Genomic DNA, 18,181 nt, shown 5'->3' on the forward strand with positions numbered 1-18,181 from the left:
TTTTATGTGCATATTTGTCTGTGTGAGTTGTCAGATCCCCTGGAACTGGAGAACTCCCTTGTGGGTTCCAGGAATTGGTCTTCTGGAAGAGCAGCCAGTGCTCTTAACTGCTGAGCCATCTCTCCGGCCCCTGGGGGCAATTTTTTTAACCTTTATTTTATTTTTATATATGTGGGTGTTTTGCCTGCATTGTATGTCTGTGCAATATAGGTGTGTGGTGCCCTTGCAGGCCAGAAGAGGCCATTCTAGACCTGTAGTTACAGTTAATGAGCTGCCTTATGAGTGCTGGGAATTGAATTCAGGTCTTCTGGAAGAGCAACCAGTGCTCTTAACCACTGAGCTATCTCTTCAGCCCCAATCTTGTGGTAAATTTTAATGCCTTTCTGGCTGTATTGTAGCTTTAACAAATGCTTCCTCGTGTTTGTGCTGATGAAATTCTTTGCCTGTAAAAATTTTATTTGAACTTTAGCAAACAACAACTTTATAAAACCCTTTGTCTCCTAGTAGTGGTACTGTATACCTTTAATCCCAGTACTCAGGATCTCCAAATTCGAGGCCAGCCTGGTCTACAAAGTGACTTCTAGAATAGTCAGGGGTCTGTAGAGAAACCCTGTCTCAAAAATAAAATAAAATAAAAAATAAAACCCAAACAAACAAAACCAAAAATAAATAAAATAAAAATCCTTTGTCTCAGAGAAAGAGCCCCTGCTGTGACCTCTCTGGAATAGCCCGCTGGCTTGGGGCTGGTGCTTATACATTCTGTTAGGAAATAGAAGGGATAACTCAAGTCTTATGTGCCCTTAAATTCTTATTGTAAGTATGTCTATGGGGGGGGGGGTTAGTTTTTCAAGACAGGGTTTCTGTGTGTAGCCTGGGCTGTTCTAGAACTCACTCTGTAGGTAGCCTCGAACTCACAGAGACCCACCTACCTCTGCCTCCCAAGTGCTGGGATTAAAGGCATGTACCACCACAGACCAACTTTTTGGTACTTTCTTAATAAGCAAAAAGGAGAATGAGTACAGGGTTACATCTCAGAACCAGGTGGCCAGATCAGTGGCACACACCTTTAATTGCAGCATTTGGGAAGCAGATCACTTTAAGTTCAGGCCAGCGTTATCTATATAATAAGTTCTAGGCAATCCAGGCCTATGTAGTTAGTCCCTTCCCATGCCCACATCCACACTCATTTTTTAAAAAATCTTACCCTTTAAGAACAAAACACAGAGTGTGTTGTATAATTTCCAGCCCTAGCATATTCACAATCACTACCCTTTTAAGTCTTTCTAACCCTCCCCTCTTTTTTAAATTGGGGATTGAGTCCAGAACCTTACATATGCTGAGTAAGTACTCTGCCACTGAGCTATGGTTCCTATCCTCTTTTTCCTTTTAGTTTTTGTTTTGGTGGTACTTGTTTGAAACAAGGTCTGTCTGTATAACTCTGAGTGTTCTGGAACATGTTAGGGGTCTTTCTTGGCCAAAGAAATGCTCAGCAGGTAAAGATATTTGCTTCCCAGCTTGTCAACCTGAGTTCAGTCCCCAGGACCCACGTGATAGAAGGAGAATACCAACTTCCACAAGCTATGGTACACATGTACATGTGCAGAAGCATACACATTGCCTTAGTCAGTGTCTTACATGTGCAGAAACATACACATTGCCTTAGTCAGAGTTTTACATGTGCAGAAATATACACATTGCCTTAGTGTCTTGACACCATGACCATGACAACTCTTATAAAGAAAAACATTTACTCCATCATGATAGGAAGCATGGTAGCAGGCAGGCAGGCAGACATGGTGCTGGAGAAATTGCTGAGAGTTCTGTGTCTGGATCAGCAGGCAACAGGAAGAGAGATTGTGACCCACTGGGTCTGGTTTGAGCTTCTGAAACCAAACAAACACACCTCCAGTGACATACTTCTTCCATCAAGGCCACACCCTATGAGCCTATGGGGGCCATTTTCATTCAAACCGTCTCACACACACACACACACACACACACACACACACACACATTAAAAATAAAACAATGTATTTTAGAAAGCTAGAAGGTGCTCACTTGTATTGGAGAGGAGGAGATAGCAGGTCCCTGGGGCTTACTTGCCAGTTAGCTTAGCCTGATTAGTGAATTCAGGCCAGTGAGAAACTGTCTCAAACAAAAAGAGCTTTTTAAAAATGGTGGACAAAGTCAGGTGGTTGTGGTGCATGCCTTTAATCTCAGCTGAGAGGCAGAGGTGGGTGGATCTCTGTGAGCTCGAGGTCAACCTGGTCTGCAGAGAGAGTTGCAGGACAGCCAGAGCTGTTATGCATAAAACAAACAAACAAAACAACAAAAAATTGGTGGATAGTGCCAGAGAAATAACACCCAAAGTTGTTCTCTGACCTCCACATGCACATACACATACAAATGAATTTTGGATTTTTGCTTGTTTTATAATGCTGGGGATTGAACCCAGCATCTCATGCATGCTAGGCAAAGTCTTATGCTATGTGATCTACATTCCCACAAAATGTTTTGATATATCTACTCGAGATAGTCCTTCATTATACATGAAAGCCCTGCAATTCATAGATAATGGCATTTTTGCTTTTATCCATTAAAGGATAGTTGTGTCCCCTACAGATTTCTAGAATGCCAGTTTCTCATTTAAAAAAACAAAACACTGTGGCTGGGCGGTAATGGCACATGCCTTTAATCTCGGCACTCAGGAGACAGAGGCAGATGAATCTCAGTGAGTTCTAGGCCAACTTGGTCTATAGAATGAGTTCCAGGACAGCCAGAACTTTTACACAGATAAACCCTTTCTCAAAAAAAAAAAAAAAACATAAAAACAAAATGCTGTGTCGTTGAAGCATTTCCCCTTATGTGCCGTATGTGTTCTATTTCTTCTTCCTTGGAAGGGCCTACCTGGATGTGGACATCACCCTGTCTTCAGAAGCTTTCCACAACTACATGAATGCTGCAATGGTGCATGTCAACAGAGCCCTCAAACTCATCATTCGTCTCTTTCTGGTGGAAGATCTGGTTGACTCCTTGAAGGTTGGTTGCTGGGCTATGATTCAAAAGTAAAACTGGGAATATAGGGTTTACCAGACAAGAGAAAACCTGTTAAAAGGGATGTAGATGTCAACAGAGAATGCTGTTGCCTCCTTCTTAAGAGTGGCATTAAAACAGCAGTCATCAGCTCAGCACCCAAGACAGTGACAGTTTTCTGATTGTAAAGTACAAGTTGAACAGGGTGTCATACAGCACTGCATTGATGTTGACCTAGTTAGCCTGAACTCTGAGTTATCATCATTCTTGCTTAACCCTCTGACATTGGCCTTCACAGCTGGCTGTCTTCATGTGGCTGATGACCTACGTTGGTGCTGTTTTTAATGGAATCACCCTTCTGATTCTTGGTAAGGTGACAAGGAAAGTGTGTGTATGTGTTTGTTTCATGAAGTAGTCTGTAAGACTCAAGTGTGAATTCTGGGCCAGATGGTACAGACCTATAATCATAGCTAATCAAGAAGCTGAGGCAGAAGGATCAAACCTGTATTGGCAACTTAAGAAAACCCTGTCTCAAATAAAAATTATATAAAGGACTGGGGAAGCCGGGCATAATGGTACACACCTAAAATCCCAGCACTTGGTACATGGAAACAGAAGGATCAGAAGTCAGTATCATGTTAAGCTTCATAATGAGTTCTAGGCCCACTTAGGACATATGAGACCCTCAGTTAAAAAAAAAAAAAGGCACTGGTCAGTGGCAGCACATGCCTTAATACCAGCACTTGGGAGGCAGAGGCAGGCAGATCTCTGTGAGTTCGAGGCCAGTCTGGTCTACAGAGCAAGTTCCAGGACAGGCTCCAAAGGTACACAGAGAAACCCTGTGTCAGGAAAAAAAAAAGGTAACCCACGGGTACATGCTTGCTTAAAGAGTATGCACACATCATAACCACTTATTCCACATGGCCAGCCTATGGTGTCTAGAGTATGTGTTAGATATTAGATGGTCTGACAAAGAAATTTTAAAGTGAATTGGGCAGTAGTGGCTCATGCTTTTAATCCTAGCACTGGGAGGCAGAGGCAGGAGGATCTCTGAGTTTGAGGCCAGCCTGATTTACAGAATGAGTTCCAGGACAGTCAGGGCTACACAGAGAAACCCTGTTTGTGGGGCGGATGGAGGGGCAGGGGCAGAAATTTCAAAGTAACTATAAGTAAAAGGTTGTTTAGATTTGGTTAGGGACCTTGCTTTTAGAAACCGCTTTTGTATTTTAGAAGTCAATGCGTATCATACAAAGAAAGCAGCCTGTTTGGGTTTTTAACACTACCCTGAACTGCTCTCTCCTGGCTGCTGTCCTCTTGTTTTTCTGTTTCTTTGTACTCATGAAGAAATGTCTATGTTCCTTGAGTTTCTCACATTTGCACTTGCCATTTTGTGATTCTGTCTTACAGCCGAGCTGCTTGTTTTCAGCATCCCAATTGTCTATGAGAAGTATAAGGTAGGCATTTGTCTGGAAGCAGACATGCTAAGTAATTTTAAGGAAAGTAATAGACTGAGAGTTGTGTCTTCCAGCAAGATTTGGAGGCCTAGGATAGATGTTCTGTATCATGGGGGTGAATTATTCTCTCCAAAAAAGGAAGGTAAAGAGATGCTATATAGAAAAGGGTGATTTGGGGCTTTTTTAATATTAAATGAGTTAATCATGCCCAGGAGCCATAACACATAACAACTACAGAATGTAGAGTAAATCTGCAGTTTCTAGTACCCAGAAAATATACTTCAGTGTTAATAAAGGAAATACCACATACGTCCTACTTCTGTAAATGAGGGGTGATTTTTATTTTGAAGTGTTATATAAATTGAAACCTGGAAACAGAAATTTATAATTCTTTGAAATCTGGACATTTTTATTTTCCAGAATAGTGACTAATGGAGTTTTTGATGGGGCAGGAGAGAGTATTACCAAAAAATATTGTAATTAAAAAAAGGCAGCCAGGTCATGGTAGTACATGCCTTTATTCCATGCACTGGGGAGGCAGAGGCAGATGGATCTCTGAGGCCACCCTAGTGTACACAGCCAGTTCCAGAACAGCAAAACCCTGTCTTGGGGAGGCGGGGGAGCCTTCAAGAAAATTTGTAGCCCCTGTGTTGCCCAGCTGATTCTGAGTCTTCCTTCCTTTCTTAAAGACACAGATTGACCATTATGTTGGGATTGCCCGGGATCAGACCAAATCAATTGTTGAAAAGTAAGTACACTTAGGGACCATGCTCATCATTTCCCATGTATACTATATACCCTTACCCCCATAACTTCTACTCTCCATTATAAAATATTACTGTCAAAAGTAACTAATTTTCACTCTGAATAAAACCTTAGATAGTTTTATTTATTTGAGCGTCTTGTTAAGCATCATTTTTGGGCTGGGCAGTAGCACGCCTTTAATCCCAGTATTGGAGAGGAAAGGACAGGAGGGTCTCTGAGTTCAAGGCCAATCTGGTCTACAGAACAAGTTCTAGGACAGCCAGGGCTGTCTCAGAAAACAAAACAAAACACCAAACAAACCACAAAAAAGAAGCATCATCGCCGGGCGTTGGTGGTGCACGCCTTTAATCCCAGCACTTGGGAGGCAGAGGCAGGCAGATCTCTGTGAGTTCAAGGCCAGCCTGGTCTACAAGAGATAGTTCCAGGACAGCCTCCAAAGCCACAGAGAAACCCTGTCTCGAAAAAAAAAAAAAAAAAAGGAAGCATCATCTTTGGATTTAGTTGTTGTGGTAGTTTTGTTTATTGAGCTTTGTTTTTTGTTTTTCGTTTTTTTGGTGTTGTTTTGTTTTTTGCTTTAGAAACAAGGTCTTGTTATATAGCCCAGGCTGGCCTTGAACTGAAGTATCCTACCCTCCAACTTTCAAAAAAGTCATCAAGGGAAACACTTTGGCTGTCAAATAATTTTTGATTATTTAATCCTATTTTATTCTCATATGTATCCAAGTTAAGACAACTCTTCCTTGTCTTTTCTAGTAAACAAATAAAGCTTAGATCCTGGCATTGTGGTAAACACCTGCAATCCCAGGACTTGGGAGGCAGAAGCAGGTGGATCTCTATATGAGTTGAAGGGACAGTGTGGGTGGTAGGACCCGTCAGGCTTGTTCAGGCAGAGAACAGCTGAGCCCGACCTGATATCCAGGAGGAAATATAGACCTAGAAAAAATGCATATTTAAAACAAGTATTTTCAGTTTTCTTCTTCTTTTCTTAATAGGATCCAAGCAAAGCTTCCCGGAATTGCCAAAAAAAAGGCAGAATAAGCACATGGAAGCCAGAAGTGCAACAGTTACTAAAACGCCATTTAATAGTTATAACATCATCACTTGTACCATGAAGGAACTTGCTCAGTGTCAGCTTGAGCCTGGTTCCAAGTTGTTTGTTCTTTTTATTTGGTGTTCTCTCCTTTCCTTTCCCTTTACCCTCAGTACCAAGCACAAGATGTGTTAGACTGAAAAAAAGAACTGATCTCTTAGAACCCAAAAGAATAAGGAGTGAATCAAATTAGTAGAATTAATCAGACCATAACAGTGGTGGAGCTTTTACCTGTACTGAAAGGGGAGAAAGAAGAGAGAAATGTCTCGAGGGTCCTCTATCCAGTTTCAAGGACTCGTATGCAGTTCTCATTTATATTTTTACCCTTGTTTTTAAGTTAGGAAATAATGATTAACTTATGAATTGTCTGGAGCAGGAGTGGGATTCCTTCTATTGGGTTTGTGTGGCCCTGCAGCCCCACCTTCCTGCCTTATAACTAAGCAGCCACTCCTACTGCTCTTCTTCCCTAATGAAAGAACTGTCAACTCTAAATAACTTACAGGTGATAGAGGTAGTTCCCTTTTCCCAGAATGCCATGTGAGAAGTACAGAGGGAACAGTAGGGTGGAGCAGTCACCCTCCTGCTGCTCTTCTAGGGAAGGAAGGGCTCTGCCAGCTGGGAGGGCAGTGTCCAAGCCATTGGTCTGGGATACCAATGTCAGTGTTGGTTTGAGAAATCATTCCAGAATGTGCTTCTCCCTCTTTTCCCTGCCCACCTTACCTCAAGTTTAATAAATATGGTTGTACTTTTCTTATTATGAAATAAATGTCTGTAACTGCTGTACACTGCTATAAACTTAAGAAAAATAATCTGCATGTGGGCGCCCAGCCATTGAGTTATTGTAATCCTATCTTAGTCTGTGGGGAATGAGGTACAGGAACACAAAAAGCCTTCCTTCCTTCCTTCCTTCCTTCCTTCCTTCCTTCCTTCCTTCCTTCCTTCCTTCCTTCCTTCCTTCCTTCCTTCCTTCCTTCCTTCCTTCCGTGTCTTCCCTGCTGCTTCCTCCTCCACTGCTGCTTCCACCTGTGCTTTTCAAGTTTAGCCTGAGAACTGAAGCCCTACTGGCTGTAGGTTATGTGTCTGTAGTCCAGAGGCCTCAGTTGGCTAGGGGGGGGGGTACATTCCAGACTCATGACAGATAGCTTGTGAGTGAGTGTTGTTCTGAGGAGATCTCCATTTTCAGACACATTTATGACATAGTTCCTACCATGGCCCAAGGTGCTCATTTATAGAGTATTTTCAAGAAGTTTTAGGTTGTGGGTGGCCAGGCAGGACCAGGAGATGTTGATAGACAACAGGATAATTTAGATTGACTGGGGATCTTGCTTTCTATTTGGGACCTTGCATTGTCCTTCAGCATACAAATTCAGTCAGCTTGCAAACCAGCATTCAAGATTTCCTTCAGTTCTCAGCCCTACCTATTGTGAGGAAAAGCTGGGACCTCGAAGGGTATCATCTGCAATGGTCACAAAGTTCTGTGACTGCAAAAGTAGGAATGGAACCTCTTTCCCTTCCTTTTGGGAAATGACTTAAGGATTTTGATAGGTAGAATGCCTTACTCCATTTTCTTAGTTTCTTTGCCCTTGTTCATTTTGAATTTTTGGTTTCCATTGTAGAAAACACTCCATCGCCATCCTCTGCCCTCCCAGGAAATGAATGCACTGATGGTCTTTGGGGTCTCCCAACAAGGGATCCCATTCTGCACTGGAAGCCTCCACACCTGGCGCTTTTCTTTGTTGCTGCTGTGTTAAAATAATTGGAAAGATTTTTGTGCCACATAGTGATTTTTTTTTAAAGAAAAATCTATAGATGAAAAGTTACTAATGAAATTGTGTACGTGTCTGTGCGTGCAACATAAAAATACAGTAGCCTCAAGGAGCTCTTTTGGTCCCTGTAAAACTGCAAATTGATGTATTAATTATAAATAAAGAACACAGTGACTGTCGGATCAATCTGCAACTTTATTCTGTTTACAGTTTGGGTAAAGTGAGAGCAGAAGGCTTTCACTCACTTCCACCCTTGTTCCGGGAACTTTCTAAAAAAATTTCCAAGATTGCAAGGATTCCCACAGCACTGAGCAAAGCTGCACTGCATTTGGTTTCTAAAATGAAGTTAAGAGACCCTATAAAAGGTGACCTTATAAGTGACTTTGGTGAAAGAGCCTGATTTAGCCTCTCACCAGCCTGGGAATGGGAAGGGTCCCCACTTACCATAGGAAGTAGCCTGTGAACCACATGCAGCCAAAAGCTGAAACTGAGCTGGTTACGGCACATCTGGTCTGACATCAAAACTCATCTCTCACTCGCTCTGTCCCAAAACTAAGTTGGCTGTGACTCATGTTGGACTTTTAGGACTTTATTCAACATACCTCTCCGGAAAACTTAGGCTGAAATACTTCTTAAATGACTGATGCAAACTTCACAAATACACATACAAATGTTTGAATAGTGTCACTAACATGGCATATAAATATGTATCCAGAGTTACATTTACATATAGGCCATAATAGCAAGCATACCATTAACAAAACAATGAAGGAATTTCACCTGTTCAATCAGAATCCTGAGGGAGAAGGAGACCCACCAACCCTGACCCTTCGGGCCACAGGTCTAGTCTTGGTAGATCACTGCACAGGTACTAGCCAGAAAACCTCCTTGGGAGCTGCAGCTGTTGGTGAAAGGCCTGTCAAATGCATTGTGGGTCCCACCCTTTTGACTTTGTCATCAGGTGGGCCCAAGGGTGCTTAAAATGACACTGGCCTGGGGGCTTCCTCTCAAGGGGAAACCCATTTGTAACTTCTGCCCCATCAAGCTGGACTTACACAGTGAGCTCTGACCATGACAATCAGCAGCTCTACTTTTGCCTACTGTTTCTAAAAAGTGATGTAGAGGTGGGAGAGAATACTCACTCTGCTTAAAAACATGCATGACGAAAAGTAAAAAAAGGTCAGTGCCCAGCTTGGCAAAATCTGTAATCTCTTTTCAAGATTCTAATAGTCTCCAAAACCCTGGTTGGTCAAGATTGGAATTTAACTGAGCCAGCAGCTGTTCCAGAATACCTGATGGCTTCAAAACAAGCACCAACACTGAGCGGCCTTCTGCTGCAGAAACCTCCGTCCAGGGCGAGGCAGGCCCCACCCTTCACAACCCTTCACAGGCCTGCAGTGCTGAAAGCTGCCTTCATCCTCATTCCCAGGAAGTGCAATGTTTTGCTGCCCTCGGGAGTCACAAGTGCTGTGGACCTGCAGTGCCCAGCATACTACACCTTGGCAAGCTCAATGGGTAAAGAAACCTTGGTAACTTGCCAGACTGGAAGCAGTGCAACATAGTTACAAAGCTCACTGAACTGGGAGTTGAGATTGTAATTCTAGTTCTTGACCTGTTCCTAGCTAAGTAAAAATTTCTGGGGGCTGGAATTTTGCTCCTCTCTCTGAAAGGGATCAATTTGTGATCTCCAGGGTCCTTTCCCAGTGATAAATGCTATAAAATGCTATAAAATCCGTGGCATAAAATCCAACTAGGCCAGGAAGTCTAGGGAACTGGGCCTGAGGCACTTGAGCTCTGACTCTGGCAAGTGAGAGAAGGGATTTCTTTTTCTTGTTTTCTCACCACTGTGACTGCACTGGCCCCAGAACCAGGGCCCCTCCCAAATCCCACCCTCTGACCACTGCACCCTGACTTTAAAAGGAGGGCACCAGTGTCTGCAGTGGCTTCCCTTAGTGAAGACAGACACTGGACCTAGAAACAAGGCCAGGGGAACATGGGATATTTAGTATCCTTCCAATCCCCAGGCCACACTCCCATCTCTGTCCTTCCTCCACCACCTCACAGCTTATCTCTGATACACGCATAATAAATAAGACATTTGCACATAAGGGTGATTGGGCCAGTTCCCCTCTCCCTTTCATATAAAAAGCATTAAATACAGTTTCAAAATAAAATACAAAGAGCAAAAAAGGGCCTGATCTCGGGACCACCTGTTCTCCACGGGAGAACGAAATCTACACATCCCTCTCGGACCTGCCTGGGAGATTGAGGGGCCCTTCTGGCACCATGAGTAAGAGCAAAGGAGGTCGCGGCCGGCCTCAAGCCCTGGGCGCTGAGAACCGGCGTGGCATCCACCGAGGACAAATCACGTTCAGCGGGGGCAGTAACAGACCAACCGCCCCAGTACCCGGGGCTTGCACCATGCTGGCACTGGACCTAGAGTGTGTCCGCCGCTTTCACTGGGTAGATAACAGAAGCTCTCTGAGCAGGAGAGCCTAAGAAAAAAAAGTGCTAATCCCTTTATGACTCCGGTCCCAAAGGTATGGATGCGCTGTCCCTTGAGCCAGCCCGGGAAACTGACTGGGCTCCGACGCTCCGCCCGTGTCCCGCCCCCTGCTTTGCTCCAGTCCGCCGTCTGGACCTCTGAGAGGCCAAGAATACCAATTTGGACCCAACAGCCAGCAACCTAGGAGCCGAGAGCCGCACCGGCGGGCGTGCGAGGCCGCATAGAACTGGGGCCCCGGCCAGGGCGAGCCGCCTGCATGTCCTTCCTGACTTCTCTGCGCCCTGCCTTCAATTCTAATACTGATTTTCGGCACCTCCCCACCCTGGTGTGGCAGCACTGCGCCCTTGGGCGCGGCTGGGAACGTTCGCTGCGAACACTGGAGAGGCGCTTTGGCTTTTAGAGAAACATGGGGTCCCGCGCGAAGAGTGTTGGGACCCCCCGGTCAGGGCGCACCAGCAGCGTAGGGAGTAGCGGCACATCAGAATGTCACCGAGGGACAGCAGCAGCGCCTCTCCAACCCCAATCCCGGCCCAGCCCGACCAGCGGGGGGCTCCAGAGCCTGACATCAGGGTCTCTCAGCCCTAGAGCCATGCCAGCGCAGGGAGAGTGCTACGCGCGACAAACCGCGCCCGGCTTCAGTTCCGCACCGCCGTCCCGCGGCGCCGGGGCCGGTGCCCCAAAGCCCTCGTGGCCGTAGCAGCGCAGTGCAGCCTCCTCGTAGGCCTCCAGAATGGTCTGGCGCTCCTCTGGGGTGAAGTCCATGGAGAAGGGGTGCACCTGCAGGATGTGTCGCTTGATGGTGCTCACCTTGAGCGTGGCCAGCGCGCCCCCGCACACCATGCACACCAGGCCGCGGCGGCTGCCGTCGTAGTCCATTAGGTATTCGCCCCTCCAGCGCGGCTGGTAGTTGCGCCGCTGCTCCCGGCTGCGCGGTGGCGGCGGAGGGGGAGGTGGCGGCGGCGGCGGCGGCAGCGGAGAGAAAGCCAACTCCCCGGGCTCCTGACCGTCATCTTCCTCTTCCTCTTCCTCGGCGGGCCGCTCCGATGGCGCCCCGGGGGACGGCGGCCCGTCGCCTGGGGAGGAACAAAGGACTGCCTTAGAGCGGGTGGCAGGAATCAGGCCCAGTCCCTCGTCTCCACTGGTCCTGTCCCATCCTCCCGTCGCCCTTCCATTCTCACCACCCTTCCCTCCGAGCCCTCAGTCCCTGCCCGCTGCTCTGGCCCTCCACAGGCTCACCCCACCACTCCTCCTCTGGCTCCGCCTCCTCGGCCCCTCCCCCCTCCTCAGAGGCTGAGGCTGTGCCGGGGGCGACAGGATCGCTGGGGGACTCCGGGCTGGGCAGCCCCAGGGCCAGCAGGTGTGCGGCCTTCTCGCTCCACTCCTGGGCGATGAGGGCCTTCACTGGCCCGCTGAGGCTGGTGGAGCCCGGGTGGCGCTGGCGGATGTGTCGCTTGATGGTGCTCATCTTGAGCGAGGCCAGCGCGCCCCCGCACACCATGCACACCAGGCCGCGCCGGCAGCCGTCCAGCTCCATGAGGTATTCCAACCGCCAGCGCTCCTGGTAGTGTCGACGATGGTCTCGGCCCCTCCGAGGCCGGACCGGGTTGCCCGCCCTCTCGCCCTCGCCCTCGCCCTCCTCCTCCTGCTCTGCCGACCCGGGCCTCTCAGGGACCCAGCCAGCCTCTTCCTTTACGTCGGGGGGGCTGAGATCCTGAGAGGAGGGGGCTCCAGCAGCGGGGGCGGAGTCCCGGCTCTTTCTGGTCAGGTCCTGGGGGACGAGGTCATCGTCTGTTGGGGAAGGGGTGAAGGAGAAGGGCTCAGCCTGTTGGCCGAGTTGCCCTTACCCACACAAGGGTGGTCCATCCTTGCTCCTCACCCCAGCCCCAAGCTAGCCGGCCCCAGCCAGAGAGAGAGGGGTGGAGAGTTGCGAGTCTGCGTGTAGAGGGAAAATAAGCCTGCAGCCCTCAACCAAATGTCCCTGCCTCCCAATTTTGTTTTCAGCTCCCACACTGCCGCCCTAATATTTAAGGGATCTCAGCCCTGGGACAGCCTCGCACCTGGTGAGGACTGGGTGAGCTCGGATAGAGCCTCAGGCTGGTCACCCCAGGCCTGCAGTAGGGCACTGCGCTGGGGGCCGCTGAGCCCTAGGGAACTGGGGTGCATCTCCAGCACGTGAGCACGGATGTCGTCCAAGTGTAGGCTGGGCAGTGCCCGGCCACAGGCCATGCACACCAGCCGATTCCCCCGTGGGTCGTAGTCCATGAGACACTCGGCCCGGAACCAGTTCTGCAGGGACTCCTTCAGCCTCCGCTCCAGGCGCCGGGCCCCCAGCCCCCTGCTGCCCCCAGCCCTTCTGGAGGCCGCAAGGCGCCGGCGCCGAGGTGCCACTGGGCCCCCTCGAACCCCTCGCCGCTGGCGCCGGCAGCCCCCACCAGCTGGGGCTTTGCCTGAAAGGGTTGGAGGGAAGCAACTGAGACTCTGGCCCACTGGGGAGTCCCTCACCGCAGTCAGATGCTCCACACACAGCCTCTTTCTCACTCAAATCTCTGACTCGGGTCCAACGGCTGACCTCCGTCTGTTTTTATCTCTCCCCTCACATCTTTTTTCCTTTTGCTTTTTAGACAGAAATTCATACAGCCTAGACTGGGTTCAAATTCCCTATGTAGCCAACTCATCTCAACTACTGATGCTCCTGCCTCCACTTTCCTGGCACTAAAATTACAGGCACGAGCCACCACACCCACTCTCCCTAACCCTCCAGTTCACCCAAAGCTCCACCCAGCCTCCCTAAGCCCAGACTTCAGCCCCTTCCCTCGACTGTTCCAACACCACTTCCCCCACCAACTCACAGCCCTTTCCTCAACTTACCCTCCCACAGCTACCACTCTCCTTGCTCCTTCCACTACACAGCATCAAGGCTGTCAGGGACGCTGGAAACCGCTCCTACACCACTATGCCTCCCCACACTCAAAAGTAAGGGCAGTGACAGAATCTACCCAAAGAAGGGGCAGAGACTCCTTCAAAAACTAAAATAGCAGAAAAGCTGCCCAGCACCACCTCGCCCAGGCCCATGATACACGGTCCCCTGCCTCTCCATATTCTGTATTACCTGTGCCCTTGGGTGGGCAAGCTCGAAGGCCGGCCCCCTCCTCCTCCTCTTCATCTTCGTCCTCCTCCTCCTCAGCCCCCTGGGCCCCCAGGCTCTCAGCCTCACCACAGGCGCCCAGCCCCAGATGGGCATCCCAGCTGTTGCTGATGACCTCCTTCTCTCGGGGGCTCCAATGGAGGGAGTAGGGGTGCTTCTGGCGGATGTGCCTCTTGATGGTGCTGAGCTTGAGGGTGGCCAGGGAGCTGCCACACACCATACACACCATGCCATGGCGAGAGGGGATGAAATCCATCAGGTACTCCAATCGCCAGTGGTCGTGGTAGTAGCGCCGATGGTCCCTGCCAGGGATGCGGCTCTTCCCAGGCCTCGAGGCCCGAGCCTCACAATGATCTGAGTATTTCCTGCCTGAAGATGCTGGTCCCCTGGCCCTGGAGGAGGGTAGGGGGGTACTCCCCCAGGACCCCAAGGCACCCCCTTCCAGCTGAAGAGCTTGTCCTGAAGAAGGGAAAAGGGAGACATGTTCTCAATCTCCAATTTCCAGGGAAAGGACCCAAGGCTTTGATCTGGAAGCATGAGAAAGGGAGGTGGGGGAGGGGAGCTCAGGGCAAGGAAGGGGTGGCGAGAGCAATGAAAGGGACGTGGGTAATAAGGAGTCAAAACACCCCTTATGCAGAGCAGGGGCCCCGCGAGAGAGAGGACGAAGAACAAAAGGATGAGGACTGGGTGGGCTTGAGCAGAGGGTCAGGGAGGCTGCCAGTCCAGAGGTGTAGACGGGGTACAGCTACATCAGCAGGCTGGGCAGTTAGAGTCAGAACGGAGAAAGCAGTAGGCAGAGGGGAACAAAGGGGGTATCTGTCTGCACCCAGATATGTGGACAAGATTCACCCACCTGAGGCCCTACCAGCAGGGCCCACCCAAAGATCCCTTTTCCAGTAATACTCCAAACTGCCCTGCTGTAAATACCAGTGTAGGGATGGGGTGTATGTCAGCTTTCCCACTGGAGGGACACCTAAGACAAAGGTGTCAATACCTCCAGGGAAGGAGTTTCTCAGACTCTGACTTCCCGTGTGTGTGTGTGTGTGTGTGTGTGTGTGTGTGTGTGTGTGTGTGTGTGTGTGTGTGTGTTTGGGGGAGCCCTGGAAAGGGAAGGTAGGAGGGCCACCAGAGTGACTACTGAACACACATCCTGCAGACTAGGGCACAGTCACCACCCATCAAACCACTACAGCTTTCTAGGCATTCACCTCATTGGGGCTGGCTACAGGGACTTGACTACTACCCAGCCATCAGAAAGGTGGGCACACACTATTAGTGTTCCTATACTTTGTCAAGAAGACACCCAGAGCCCTACCTTACCCTCCCTGCAGGGCTGGCTGACCATTTTTTATTTAGAAAATGGTCTCCTGGTCACAAAGACTAGACAGGCAGGTTCTGGTCATTCTCTCAGTACAGAATCCCAGAGTCAGACAAACAAAAGACAGGATCAGAGAAAGCTCCTGTCCCTGTGTGGAGTTTTCTTTTGTTTTCATTATCTTCTTTTTCCTTTCCTTTTTTTTTTTTAAGTAGAGCTATAGAAACAAACAAACAAACCACTAGGTTCAAGACCTGGCTTCACTGGTGACTTGCTCGGTGACCTTTGGTAGGTCATGGCCGCTCTCTGGGCCTAAGCGCCTTTGTCTGAAAATGCACTTGACTGGCTGGACAGCTAGTACCCTACTAAGCATCCTTCCAGTGCGGGATTCTTGTAAGTCTAAGGCAGACTGGCCCTTTAAGAGCAGAAAAAAAAAATAGAAAAGAAAAAGGAGGAGCTGAGATTCTTTAAAAACAAAAGGGGATGGGGGACTTTTGCAGAGGAAAGCTCAGAGAGTAGGGCACAGCATCCCCAGTCAGCAGGGAACCTTCCGCTGATAAAGGCAATAAACCCTTCATCAGGGAGACAAACAAACAGTTGGCTTTGAGGGACAACGAGGACCGGCTGGTCCTGATACAGCAGACAAACTGGGGCCAAAATAAATTGTGAAACGCGACAGTGCACAGGCAGGAGGGGGCATCCACCTTCGTGGGCGAATCCATCCCTTACTTAAGACCTTCCCGATGTGGAGGATAGCAGAGGGGGCCCCAGGGCGTAGGCTGTGCTTTTTTTTCCCTTAGCGCAACCGTGAAGGGAAGAGTTCCCGTCTCCAGCAAGGCCACGCAGGAGAGGGACAGCGCACCCGAAGACAGCGGAATCCCGAGCTATACTACTCTGGGGAAAGCCCTAGGAGGGGAGAGTGGTGGGGGCTGTGTGGCCTTTGAAAAGACCACTTGGGAGTCTGAAAAAGAAGGGGCGGGAGCCGCGAGTTCCAGTGTCTCGCTGGCCGGTGTCGCTGGTCCCCCAAAAGCGAGCGCCGCGGGGCCCTTTAAGGAGCAGGGATCCGCCCCAGTCCGGCGGGCAGACCCCGGCACGGGCGGGGGGCGCCCCGTGGGCCTCGCAGCTGCGCCCTGTGCCCGCCAGGTGGCGCCCCTGGACGTCCTGCGCTCGTCCCCCGCTTTGTTCGGCGGCCGAGAGGGGCCCGGAGCCGCAGCCCTCCCCTCCCCCACGCCGGGGCCCCCGCCCCGGGCCGTCGGGCCCAGCTCTTACCGCCGTCGTCCTCCTCGGGCTCCGCGCCGCCGCTCGCTGCAGCGGGCGGCAGCCGTCGGCCCCGTGCCGAAGACACTGCGGGCCCGGGGCCGCCCCTGCCGCCGCCGCTCCGGCTCCGGTGGTCCCCGCCGGGCTCCATGCGCTGTGCTGAGGAGCGGGGGCCCCGGGGCGGCGGGGCGCGGGGCCGCGGAGCCGGCGGCGGCGCGCGCAGGGCGCTCGGTGCGCGGGGCCCCCGGACGCGGGGCGCATTCACGGGCGGCCGGCCGCACGGACGGCTGGCTGCTCGCTCGGCGGCGCGGGCTGGACCGGGGTGGGGATTCCTGTCTGGGGCCCCTGGGGCTCCTTTAAGGGCTCCTGGGTAAATTTAAAGGGGCCGCGCGCAATTTCCTCCTGCCAGCTCGCGGGGGGCTGGCGCGGGGAAGGCGGGAGGCGACGAGTCCGCAGTGGGCGCCAGTTACGGACGCGGGGAGCACGGACCTCAGCGCCCTCACCGGCCCGCCCCGCCGCGTCCGCAGCTGCAGCTCAGGCTTGTAAAGAGTCGCCGAGGTGACCAGGGGCGCCCGCGTCCAGTCCGCTATGAGGCGCCTCAGCCACCGCCCCCTCGGGGCATCTCTGCTAGCAGCTCTCCGCCGCCGGCCAGCTGGGGACCACCCGGTGCGCGGGCCGGGATCCTTTCCCCGGGTGTCTCCTTGTCCTCCCGCGCGAGCTGGGATCGGGCCCCGAGCGGACGCGCCTGGCAGGGGCCCCAGATGGCCGCGGCCCCGCGGAGAGGGTGGAGCCGTGGGGGCCGCCGCGCCCCCTCCCGCGGGAGCCTGGGGCTAGCGCTGGCAGCTCTGGCTTCTACCGGGGAGGGGCGGCGGGGCGAGGCTTCCACCGAGCTGGCTCGGGTGAGGGCGGCGGCCGCGAAAGTGCAAGCCTTGGAGAGGGGCGCGCAGAGCACTGGAGGAGAGCGAGCGAGCGCGCTGCGCCTGGCCAGCCGGCGTTACGAAACGGAGGTGGCCCCGAGCTGGAAGCCGGAAAAAGAGGGCGACTGCGGCAGTGATTCAGGCCCCTGCCCCCGCAGGCCTATAGGTGCCAGGGGAGGCAGTCTGCTCAGCCCTGGGGCTCCTGCTCAGTTCCAAGGGGCAAAGAAAGTGTTGGGCACTTGGAGGCGCACGTCCCTGGGCTGGGAACCCCTGGGGTGAATTCTGCCTACGGCCCCGGGACACATCCAGGTCACCGGCTTCCGAAAAGCCTGGAGAAGAAACCTCGAGGGGTTGCGTTGCGAGGCAGCCTGAGGTCCTGCCGGGACAACTGAAAAAGCAGGTGCTCCCTTGGCCTTTGGTTGGTCTCCCACAACAAAGCAAAAGCCTGGGGATCCTAATTATGGGGTGCAGGACACCATGTGGGTTTTATTATCTAGAGGTAGGTTTTATTCCCTGCCTGCCGGGGAAGCATACTACAGTCAATCAAAGAAGTCACATTTCACGGAGTCGTTCTCAGACTCAACACCTACTGTGTGCTACAAAGCACTGGTTCTCTGGACGTGCAGCAGAGATTGCCACTACTGCCGGTAGCTTACACATCCTCAACCAATAAAAAAGAAACACTTACAGCCCCTGGGGAGTAAGGAAAGTATTAAATCACCGGGCACACAGGAAACCATTCCCCGAAGTGTATATGCGAAGAAGAAAGGAACTAAAATTTCTGAAGTGCCACAAGGGTGTTTTCGCTTGCGGAGCCCCCCCAATCCCCGTGTCATTTTCAGTCTCCAGAATGACTTGGGAGAGACTTCACTTTGGGGAAATTTAAGTCCCTGCCCCACAACTCTGCTCTCCCATGGCTGACTGCCCTCATTT

General features: G+C 51.2%; 2 protein-coding genes across 5 annotated transcripts in view; one reads left to right on the forward strand and one right to left on the reverse strand.

Annotated features, from left to right (window-relative positions):
* Positions 1-8,290, forward strand: part of Rtn3 (reticulon 3) — a 56,629-nt gene extending 48,339 nt beyond the window's left edge. For all 4 annotated transcript variants that reach the window (XM_005063890.4, XM_021226232.2, XM_021226227.2 and 1 more), the window contains 5 exons: positions 2,901-3,039; positions 3,332-3,401; positions 4,441-4,487; positions 5,177-5,235; positions 6,245-8,290. In XM_005063890.4, the coding sequence (XP_005063947.2) occupies positions 2,901-3,039; positions 3,332-3,401; positions 4,441-4,487; positions 5,177-5,235; positions 6,245-6,290 (361 nt within the window). In that variant the 3' untranslated portion in view covers positions 6,291-8,290. The remainder of the gene's footprint in view (positions 1-2,900; positions 3,040-3,331; positions 3,402-4,440; positions 4,488-5,176; positions 5,236-6,244) is intronic.
* Zfta (zinc finger translocation associated) lies at positions 8,284-16,505 on the reverse strand. Its single transcript, XM_005063293.4, has 5 exons — positions 16,344-16,505; positions 13,724-14,218; positions 12,672-13,061; positions 11,851-12,402; positions 8,284-11,687 (listed from the first exon to the last, which is right to left on the reverse strand). The coding sequence occupies exons 1-5, from the start codon at positions 16,480-16,482 to the stop codon at positions 11,224-11,226; spliced, it is 2,040 nt and encodes a 679-aa protein (XP_005063350.3). The 5' UTR covers positions 16,483-16,505; the 3' UTR covers positions 8,284-11,223.
* Between the last annotated feature and the right edge of the window lie 1,676 nt (positions 16,506-18,181).

The sequence above is a fragment of the Mesocricetus auratus genome, unplaced genomic scaffold (assembly GCF_017639785.1).
Source record: "Mesocricetus auratus isolate SY011 unplaced genomic scaffold, BCM_Maur_2.0 Super-Scaffold_4256, whole genome shotgun sequence".
Classification (NCBI taxonomy): domain Eukaryota; kingdom Metazoa; phylum Chordata; class Mammalia; order Rodentia; family Cricetidae; genus Mesocricetus; species Mesocricetus auratus.

Excerpts from the sequence above, each read along its gene's own strand:
- Zfta (XM_005063293.4), bottom strand. The coding sequence starts at position 16,482 with ATGGAGCCCGGCGGGGACCACCGGAGCCGGAGCGGCGGCGGCAGGGGC. Across the intron at positions 14,219-16,343 it reads GCCCGAGGAGGACGACGGCG|GACAAGCTCTTCAGCTGGAA; the intron begins GTAAGAGCTGGG and ends TCCCTTCTTCAG. Across the intron at positions 13,062-13,723 it reads TTGCCCACCCAAGGGCACAG|GCAAAGCCCCAGCTGGTGGG; the intron begins GTAATACAGAAT and ends CAACCCTTTCAG.